Source organism: Coenobita brevimanus, chromosome 73 (assembly GCF_032717465.1).
Source record: "Coenobita brevimanus isolate Jiangsu-jjx chromosome 73, ASM3271746v2, whole genome shotgun sequence".
Lineage (NCBI taxonomy): Eukaryota > Metazoa > Arthropoda > Malacostraca > Decapoda > Coenobitidae > Coenobita > Coenobita brevimanus.
Window position 1 is genome coordinate 1,044,849 of NC_137026.1, and position 11,262 is coordinate 1,056,110.

An 11,262-nucleotide genomic window follows, 5' to 3' on the forward strand; every position below is an offset into this window, starting at 1 on the left:
AATAGGTAACAGCATTTGAAATAAGGAAGACGGTGGTAATATGCTTGAACTGACAGCCTGACTCAGCAGTGATGGCCTGTATGTTTAAAGTTACGATTCAGAAGCATTCACATGTTAGCAATATTTAATCCTTTGGTCGTGTTAGGCGACTGTGGTCACCGTACTAATTATTCTTTGTGGCAAGTCAGGCGACCACAATCCACAGCCGAAAAAACACATTTCCATCTACACGTCTGTTGTTTTTGTCTAAATACAGTAAGTTTTGATTTATGTGCCAACAAACAGTATACATGTGTCTAGTGTATATATACAAGTGAAAAACCTTGCTTGAAGTAAATATCTTGTCATTATAGCAAAATTAGGGAATAGCACAAATTAATTATTTTTTTATTTTTTCCTCAGAAAATTACAGTATTCTCGAACAAATACGGTTAGTTTTTATTTCTCTTGATTTGATGACAGACAGTGTACTATACATGTGTCTAGTGTAGATATACAAGTGAAAAACCTTGCTTGATATAAATAATTTCATCATTATTGCAAAATTACACAATAGTATAAATTATTTATTTTCACATTTTTTTTCGTAGAGAAATGTGCATTTTTGACCATTATCACACTAAAAAAATTAGAACTTCACGGTCATTTCCCATTGGAAAAGTAACCACAAAGTTATAATTAGCACAATTTTTTAGGGACTTAGGCCGCCACCAGGGGAATGACCGAGAAATGATAGGTCGCAGCCAAAGGGTTGAAGGAATAATAGTCTGTGTTGAAATTTTATCCATTTTATATGTTAAAATTTTATCCATTATATATTATTACTATTATTATCCAGTAATAGTGATGAATTTTTGACATTATTCATTGTAATGGGAGCATCTTATGACTGAGCATTGGTACAGTGAAAGTAAGTCTTCCTATTGGTGGTAGACGGTAACATTAACACCAAGGTAGAGTAACTGAAGTATAGTGGAAGTTGAGAGAGGTGAAAGGAATGATATAATGAAGGTGGTAAAGGAAGAACTAAATGTTAAGTTAGAGTGTGAGGTGAGTTACAAAATATTGGAGGTGGTAAAGGAAGAACCAGATGTACAGTCAGAGTGTGAGGTGAGTGACAAAATAATGGAGGGGGTAAAGGAAGAACAGTCAGAGTGTGAGGTGAGTGACAAAATATTGGAGGTGGTAAAGGAAGAACCAGATGTAGAGTCAGAATGTGAGGTGGGTGACAAAATAATGGAGGTGGTAAAGGAAGAACAGTCAGAGTGTGAGGTGGGTGACAAAATATTGGAGGTGGTAAAGGAAGAACAGTCAGAGTGTGAGGTGGGTGACAAAATATTGGAGGTGGTAAAGGAAGAACAGTCAGAGTGTGAGGTGGGTGACAAAATATTGGAGGTGGTAAAGGAAGAACAGTCAGAGTGTGAGGTGGGTGACAAAATATTGGAGGTGGTAAAGGAAGAACAGTCAGAGTGTGGGGTGGGTGACAAAATATTGGAGGTGGTAAAGGAAGAACAGTCAGAGTGTGGGGTGGGTGACAAAATAATGGAGGTGGTAAAGGAAGAACAGTCAGAGTGTGGGGTGGGTGACAAAATATTGGAGGTGGTAAAGGAAGAACAGTCAGAGTATGGGGTGGGTGACAAAATATTGGAGGTGGTAAAGGAAGAACCAGATATAGAGTCAGAGTGTGAGGTGGGTGACAAAATATTGGAGGTGGTAAAGGAAGAACAGTCAGAGTGTGAGGTGGGTGACAGAATATTCCTCAGTGACACTGAGACTGTCCAGGACACAGTGTCCTCAGCTGAAGTCAAGCAGTTCAGATGTTTAGAGTGTGGTAAAGCATTTCCTTGTAAGAACAGTCTTATCCAGCATGCAGTTATTCATTCAGGAGTGAAGAATTTCAAGTGTGATGAATGTGGTAAGCGATTCACACAGAAGAGTAGTCTCACCAGACACCTATTATTTCATTCAAGAGTGAAGAATTTCAAGTGTGATGAATGTAGTAAACAATTTGCACAGATTAAACATCTCACCAGACACCTATTAACTCATTCAGGAGCGAAGAATTTCAAGTGTGATGAATGTGGTAAACAGTTTACACTGAAGCATGGTCTCACACAACACCTGTTAATTCATTCAGGAGCGAAGAATTTCAAGTGTGATGAATGTGGTAAACAGTTTACACAGAAGGCTGGTCTCACTCAGCACCTATTATTTCATTCAGGAGTGAAGAATTTCAAGTGTGATGAATGTGGTAAACGATTCACACAGAAGGGTAGTCTCACCAGACACCTATTATTTCATTCAGGAGGGAAGAATTTAAAGTGTGATGAATGTGGTAAACTATTTGCACAGAAGATTCATCTTTCTGAACACCTGTTAATTCATTCAGGAGTGAAGAATTTCAAGTGTGATGAATGTGGTAAACAGTTTACACTGAAGCATGGTCTCACACGACACCTATTAACTCATTCAGGAGTGAAGAATTTCAAGTGTGATGAATGTGGTAAACAATTTGCACAGAAGTTTAATTTCACTCAACACCTATTATTTCATTCAGGAGTGGAGAATTTCAGGTGTGATGAATGTGGTAAACGATTTACACAGAAGTGTGATTTAAACAGACACCTGTTAATTCATTCAGGAGTGAAGAAATTCAAGTGTGATGAATGTGGTAAACTATTTACACAGAAAGGTAATCTCACACGACACCTGTTAATTCATTAAGAAGTAAAAAATTTCAGGTGTGACGAATGTGGTAAACAATTTACACAGAAGGCTGGTCCCACTCAGCACCTATTCATTCAGGAGTGAAGAATTTCAAGTGTTATAAATGTGGTAAACAATTTGCACAGAAGCATGGTCTCACACAGCACCTATTAACTCATTCAGGAGTGAAGAATTTCAAGTGTGATGAATGTGGTAAACAGTTTGGTCAGAGAAGCAGTCTCGCCAGACACCTATTAATTGTGGAGGGAAGAGTTTCTAGTGTGCTTAATGTGGTAAATGGTTGACTCAGCTGATGTCATCCAACACTGTTTAATTCATTAACCCTTTAAACGCGGATCGTCGCGTTTGCGACGCTCGCCGAAAAGGACATAACGGCGGATCGTTGCGTTTACGATTCTAGTTAATTTTGAATAACCGTTGGCAAGCAGGTTCAAGCTGGTATTGTCTATTAGTACCGCCACCCTTTAGCTACTATTAGCACACTTGACCTTTGTACCACTGACCTCCGTTGTTGCCAAGTATCTTTTTTTTTTACCCACCCACTCACCGCGGCCCGGCCACCCTCGCCGTGCTATATGGCAGCGCGCGGACTGCTCAGAAATGTCAATCTGTGCCTTCCTCTCGCAAGCACTTTATGCTAATTGGAAACGCTTGCTTCCCCAGTTGTCACACTAGCTTTTTTTCGCGCAGTTTGCCCCTGTTTAGCGTCAGTTTACCGCATTCTTTCAAGGTGACACCATGTCAAATTCTAGCTCTTCCGAGTCAGTGCCTTCAAGCCCTCCGAAAAAGGGCTTTGTGACCTCTACCCCGTCAAAACCCTTACTAGGGAGTGCAAAGGGCCTGAGTGAGTCTGCTGTAGGCCTAGAATTACTGAAAGCCTCTATGGACTACGGTAGTGACGTTGCGGTGTTATCGAGCCTTGCTGAATCAGACACTTTATCAAGTGCTGAATCTGAGGTGCAGGAAGAGACAATTCCTGTGCCTAGCACCTCGTCAGGCAAGGCTCCAGTGCAGAAGGGAGTGGCGTATGGCAAGGGGGCCAAGAGGAAACGAAGTGGTGACCCTGGTTCCCAGCCATTGTTCTCCTCAGGCCGGCCATTGTCCCCAACCCCAGGTCACGCCGCCGCCATACCGCCTCGCACCCCCAGCTCCATTCTCTCGCCATCTTCGTCTGCTGTGCTTTCTCCTGAGTCTTCGGAGTCTCCACCACCTCGGAAGGGAAGTAGGCAGTCTGGTATTCGTAGAGGTTTCCGTAGGCCCCGTGTTCGTGCTGGCATGAGTAGGAAAGTGTCTCCTAGTGGTAAAATTAGTGGTAAGGTTTACCGCCCTAGGCAACTCACCACCCAGCCTACTGCGAGTGACCTTGAACCTTCTCCAACTCTCCCCACCACCACCACCACCACACAGGCACAACCTAGCTCACCCACTGCCACACGGCCTGCCTCACCCACTGCCTCACCGCCTGCCTCACCCTCTGCCACACGGCCTGCCTCACCCACTGCCTCACCGCCTGCCTCACCCTCTGCCACACGGCCTGCCTCACCCCCCGCCGCACCCACCCACTCCCAGCCTAGGCAGGGCACTCTGGATGCCTTCGTGTGGTCTGAGGGCTCTGATTTTGTGCCAGAGGATCTGCCCTTTGATTCCACTGGGTGTGGGATCCAGGCTGATTTCCCTGTCCCCGAGGGTGGTGAATGCTTGGACTACCTGTTGGCCTTCCTGGATAACGAAGTCATGGAGCAGATTTGTACTGAGACGAACAGGTACGAAGGACAATGTGCTGCAGTTCATCAAGGTGAAGGTGCAACGCTATCCACGTTGTGGATGGCAGCATGGGTTCCTATGACGATCCGGGAACTATTTGTATTCATCGGCTTGATGCTTCTGATGCCACATAACTGGAAGCACAAGCTCGAGGAGTACTGGAGTGCTGACGATCTTTGCCCCACACCCATCTTCAACAAGTACATGACTCGGGATCATTTCAGGCAGCTCATGACGTACCTTCACTTTTCCAACAATGATGAGCCTTCCCAGACTGACCCCCTATGGAAAGTGAGGGAAATCCTGAACATGATCAAGGACAGGTTTATGACGTTCTTTCGGCCCTTCAAGAAAGTAGTGATCGACGAGTCCTTGTGTTAGGACTCCATATTATAATTACAATTCATAATAGATAGATAGATAAATAGACAGATAGACAGCTGTATGCGAGCCTGGGAATGGGAAATGATCTTGCAAGTTACACTGAGGAAAAGCTGACGACAGATTACGAAGTAGCCAGTCAGGAGATGATGCAGTTAGTTTGTCAGCGATACACCAGGTGAACAAAGCTTAGTGACCATACACACACATACACACATACTCACACACAGGCTTCTAGAACTTTCCAACCACAGGGAACACATGTGACACGACTCCTGTTTCACCAGAATTTAGGAAAGAGAGCTCAGATGGAGGCTAGCCATAGAACAGGCAGGTCGTAGGGAGAAGGGCTTAACAACATGGAAGAGAGAGAGAGAGAGAACGAGACAGGAGGTAGCAAGCGTGACTCGACTTAACTTCACTCATGTGTGAGACTTTGTTAATATTTCCAAGACAAATAAAAATAGTTCCATATTATTCTTTACCTCTCATGTCACTGCATGACAAATGGGAAAGAAGATTATCTACTTACAAAGCTACTCAAGTATAACAACCGCTCGTCCACAAGTCTAATATATATAACTTTCTACAAGTAACTACAAAGTTTTTTTATGACATTTGGTGGCAGCGAAAAGAATGCACCTCGTCTTCGAATCAACAGTAAATTTCTACAAAAGCAGGCGACACTCTACAAGATTAACTTCAGTTCTACAGTGAACGAACTACACTACAACCATCTACAGTCAACTACAAGTGACAACTCTACGAGTCGTCTGTATAATCTTCTACATGCACCTACAAGTAGCGGCAGTTTTCATCCTACAACGAGTAAATCACAAGAAAAAAGAATACATCAAGAAAGAAAGAAAAAACAAACAAACGAAGAGTGAGAGACGACTCACAACTCATAACCACCAGACCTCACCCTCCTCTCTCTGCTACATCCACCCAACCTCCACTGCTGACACAGGAGTGAAGAGGTCAAGACGACGAAGCAAATACCAAGTCCATATTCACAACTCATCTTACTCACTCGTCTTCACTCAAGTTACTCATCGCTACTCATTCACTCACCACAGCTACCAGTGTGGGAAGTCGTCGTCACCATACATGTGCTGAAACGACGCCAAGCCGTGTGTCTGACACCCCACAACACGTCAATCAACCCGTGAAGAACAACGCTATCACCACGTGCAACACCACCCACACCATTCCCACCACGGTAAAAAAAATTAGTGAGTTACACAGTTACTTGATTTATGCAATACACAGTGATAGACAACACATTTTGCACAAACATATAAAACCTGCTATATAGTTACAACTTAAATTCATATACCTACTTCAGTTATCATCATAATTCAGTCATTAAATACTTGCACCAACAATAAATATTCTACACTGTATATATTCATTCATGTATTATAACATTTATTTACTACCAACGAGTGTTACCATTTATATCTACATAAAATACGTGTTTCATACATACAGCTATACATTATTATATCTACAAAGTGATAATGAAAATATACCATCACAGTTACTCAGTGAGCGATTAAAAGAACTGTATTAAACATTTATTAATTAAAGCTACCTAGTGGAAACATATAAATTAAGTTACAAGGTAAACTAGAGCAAAAAAAAAAAAAATGGCCAACACAAATGACATTAGCAAGAGTGAACATCTTCAACACAGTCGTGAAGACAATGATTTCCACACAGTGCTGACACATATATTGGCCACGATATGTACAAGTGAAGAACAAGTCAGGGTATATAGTTAATACTGTATATAGTGTATATATGTATTTTTTTTATATAAAATAAAATATGGGACTATATAATATTTTCAGTTATATCTGTGCAATATAAACTAAACCTTAAAAAAATGGGTCCCAAGGAAATTAGCCAGCAATTATGCAACCTCGAGCAATACCGAAAAAACGTACACAAGCGAAGAAAAACAAACTAGAAAATCAATACATACAAAAAAAAAGAAAGAAAGAAAGAAAGAAAATGTAAGAAAGAAAAAAGAGAGAAATAGAGTAAGATCACATAACAAACAAATGAAAATAAGTGTAAGTGTTACTACATATGCCAAAATACCACATAAACTACAAACAAAAAAGCAAATTGTTGTCTCCACAAGCAAGTGGCATGGCACATCATCACTATCATCGACCGCAGCATGACCGGATTCATATGTCAGGACTGCAGTTATTACAATTATGTAACGACAAACGATTGCATTATATTACACTTGCTACAATTATGTAACTACAAACGATATGTAACAATTATGTAACTCCATATTATAATTGTGTAACGACAAACGATTGCATTATGTTACACTTGCTACAACTATGTAACTACAAACAATATGTACCATTTATGTAACAGTTGCATTAACAAGATGTAACTTTTATGTAACTTTAACTACAATTATAAGGCCAAGACACTTATGTAACAGTTGGATTAACAAAATGTAACTACAGTTATAAGGCCAACACAATTATGCATTACCACAATATTTTGTAACAATTCATAAAATGTTACAATTATGTATTACCACAATGCCGCTACAATGTTATAAGTCATACAACTATACCACAATTCTGTATTACCAGCATCATCATACAAGTTAGGTGAATTATTAGACATTACTAAAGGGATAACTCAATATGTAATGTATAACCTAGCAGTATTACCATTGCACAATTATATGCGTACGTCTGTTGTACATGCACGTCTTACAAAGTGTCATACAACAACCATTGCATTTATTCAAATATGTATACAACTTGTTTAAAATGTAATATTACTGAATAATCACTATTTACTATAAATATTATATGTATACAATATTATAATCAATATTATGTACTAATAGATTAGCATGTGTCAATGATGATTGCTGTCGGAGGACCTCCAGTGGCGTGTACCGAGCATATGTTAGGACTCCATATTATAATTACAAATCATAATAGATAGATAGATAAATAGACAGATAGACAGCTCTATGCAAGCCTGGGAATGGGAAATGATCTTGCAAGTTACACTGAGGAAAAGCTGACGACAGATTACGAAGTAGCCAGTCAGGAGATGATGCAGTTAGTTTGTCAGCGATACACCAGGTGAACAAAGCTTAGTGACCATACACACACACACACACACACATACTCACACACAGGCTTCTAGAACTTTCCAACCACAGGGAACACACGTGACACGACTCCTGTTTCACCAGAATTTAGGAAAGAGAGCTCAGATGGAGGCTAGCCATAGAACAGGCAGGTCGTAGGGAGAAGGGCTTAGCAACATGGAAGAGAGAGAGAGAGAGAGAGAGAGAGCAAGCGAGACAGGAGGTAGCAAGCGGGACCCGACTTAACTTCACTCGTGTGTAATATTTCCAAGACAAATAAAAATAGTCCCATATTATTCTTTACCTCTCCTGTCATTGCATGACAAATGGGAAAGAAGATTATCTACTTACAAAGCTACTCAAGTATAACAACCGCTCGTCCACAAGTCTAATATATATAACTTCTCTACAAGTAACTACAAAGTTTTTTTATGACACTTGGTTTTGTTCATGGGTCGTCTTCGGTTCGTGCAGTATATTCCAAGCAAACGCCACCGCTTTGGAATAAAGTTTTTCGTGCTGTGCGACTGCAAGACGGGGTTCATCCTAGACTTCGTTATCTACACCGCCAGCAATGTGGACTTGGACAAGACTGACCCCCTTGGATTCTCTGGCTCTGTGGTGAAAGTGCTTCTGGAAAAGTACTTTGGCGGGAATCATGTCCTGTATACGGACAATTATTATACAGCTCCCAAACTCGCCAAGTACCTTTCAGAGCACGGTGTCAGATCCTGTGGCACTGTCAGGAGCAATAGGGCACACTACCCTGCCTTCCTCGAGGCTGAAAGATCAAAGCGAGGGGATGTGCACCTGAAGAAATCCGACAAGATGCTGGCGATACGGTGGCACGACAAGAGGATCGTCATTGTGCTCACCACAGTCCACAAGGGGGAAATGCAAGCCACAGGGAAGGTCGACAGAAGGACTGGCGATCCTGTGATCAAGCCTGATGCTGTAATTGACTACAACGTCAATATGCGGCTGGTGGACAAGTCCAATATGATGATCGGAGAGATTGACTGCCTGAGGAGGAACTGTCGCTGGTACAGGAAGGTGTTCTTGCACTTGCTGGATATGTGCATGCTGAACGCCTTCATCCTGTATAAGATCAAGAACAGGAAGCCAGCTAACTACTCCCTCAGGCGGTTTTCTAAGACTTGTGTCTACCAGCTGCTTCAGCGTTTTGGGCAGGCCCTGCCATCAGGTCCCAGGCGCCACTCACAGACACCTCCAGACCGCCTACAGTGCCAGGACTACCTTCAGTGACACCGCCTGGAGCCACTACCTAGCACTGCCAAGAGGGGGAAAGCACTGAGGAGGTGCCATGTTTGCAGCCACACTAACCGGCAAGAACGAACTTTTAGACGCACCTCCTTGCAGTGTAGAGTGTCAGATTCCCCTGTGCACTTACCCGTGTTTCTTTGACCACCACAGCCTGAGTAGATATTGAAAATAAGGGTAAAAATATGTAAATAATACTGAGAGTGACAGTGATACTAGTGTTTAGTTTTCTTGTACGTACTGAGAGTGACAGTCTGTTGATTGTAAATTAGTGTATGTAGTTGTAAAAGCACTGACAGTGACAGTGATTTCAGTGTAAATTATTGTACATAGTAATAATATAAGTATTGAGAGTGACAGTCACTCCAGTGTAAGAAGTTGAAAGAATATTTTTCTATTCTGTGTTATGACAGTGACAGTTTGGTGTGTAGAAAATATTATTTTTATAAGTAATGACAGTGACATTGATGAATAAGGCACTAAACTGACAGCGAGAGTGAAAGTGAGCGATAGAAATGAAGTGCGAGTGGCCGACAGGAGCGAGAATAAAGTGACTGGCGTAAGGCAGAATAAAATCGCGCCGCGGTGGTCTTTCTCATTCCCGCTTCACAATACTGGCAGTGACAGTGATTTTTATGGCCGTAATAGTGCCATGCGAGCCTTTGGGAAGTACTATGAAGGAAAGTAATGTAGTATACGTGTTTTTAGCTGTGAAAAGGGAAATGTTTGTTCAGTGACGGGAAGACCGCCGCCGCGCTGCATGTCGGCCATATGCTCTGTTGATTGTAGCCTTATTTTCAGTGCTTATTGTACAAATACGGATTCCAAACTACCTGTACGTTGTAGTATAAAGTGTACTGTGACAGATTGAGGCTGTGGTAGAGGGGAAACCGGGTTGCTGGAGGTGTGAAAGTGAAGATTTTGTTACCCAACTTTGCAAGTCTCCACAAGTCCTTGGGTAGTCCACAAAGGCTCAACACCTGTCTCAGGAGAAAGCTGAATGTAAGTACTATCTGCCATAAGAATTATTATGTTCTAGGGTTAATCTCTGATTTTTGGCAAATATTTTCCTACAGGTACTCAGAGTGCGATACAACCCCGCCACACGGGGGGGGGGTCGGCTGTCGACGGCCACGCTTTAGGGGTTAAGGATTGGGGAAATTCATGTGTGATGAATGGGTAAATAGTTTTAAGTCCTCTCCAGTATCAGTTCAGGAGTGAAAAAAATTTGAAATGTGGCGACTGGAAAACTGTTCAGAAAAAATTCTTATTCACTTGGCATCTGACAATTCATTCAGGTGTGAGAACAATTATATAGTTATGATGAATGAGGCAAAGCTTGAAGAAGAAATCAGGCTTTAAGCAGGCAAGGTGCCATTCACTAACAAGTGAGGGAGAAGACATGTTTTATCTCTTATCCTGGATTGCCAGTTTAATAAAAAGTGGGTTGTAGGGAAAAAAAAAAAAAAAATGCTTGTGAGTGCTTAGTTCTGAAGTGCCCCTTTACTTGTGGCAGGCCACACCTAATGCAGCATGTCAGACGATCTGAGCTAAGACATTATTATCCATGGGTGATAATCAGTGGTACATGGGGGCACTCACCATCCACTCACTCGATGTAGTGCTGCTCATGGGTGTCTGCCCTTTCCTCTCCTCCATCCTTCATTTCTTCCATCCTCTTTTCTCTCTTTTCTTCTTTCTTTTGTTTTTGATTGGAGATATGAATGGAAAAGAAGGAAATGCAAAGGTTGAGGGAGTAGTTGGTGAGTGAGTTGTGCCTGCAAGATGGATGAGAATGGCAGTGTTTTAGTGGACATTTGTGCCAGGAGGGGGTTGGTGATAGCCAATACCCTCTTCAGGCACAAAATGATCTATAGGTATATGTGGGGAGTGATGAGAAGCATTGGTGGTGAACTGAATGAACAGAAGGCAATGATTGATTATGTGTGTGTGTGGATGAAAGG

At 41.8% G+C, this 11,262-nt stretch overlaps 1 protein-coding gene across 1 annotated transcript; it reads left to right on the forward strand.

Moving 5' to 3' along the window:
- Positions 1–1,005: 1,005 nt before the first annotated feature.
- LOC145407406 (uncharacterized) lies at positions 1,006–2,724 on the forward strand. Its single transcript, XM_080278337.1, has 2 exons — positions 1,006–1,050; positions 1,783–2,724. The coding sequence occupies exons 1-2, from the start codon at positions 1,006–1,008 to the stop codon at positions 2,722–2,724; spliced, it is 987 nt and encodes a 328-aa protein (XP_080134463.1).
- Positions 2,725–11,262: the final 8,538 nt, after the last annotated feature.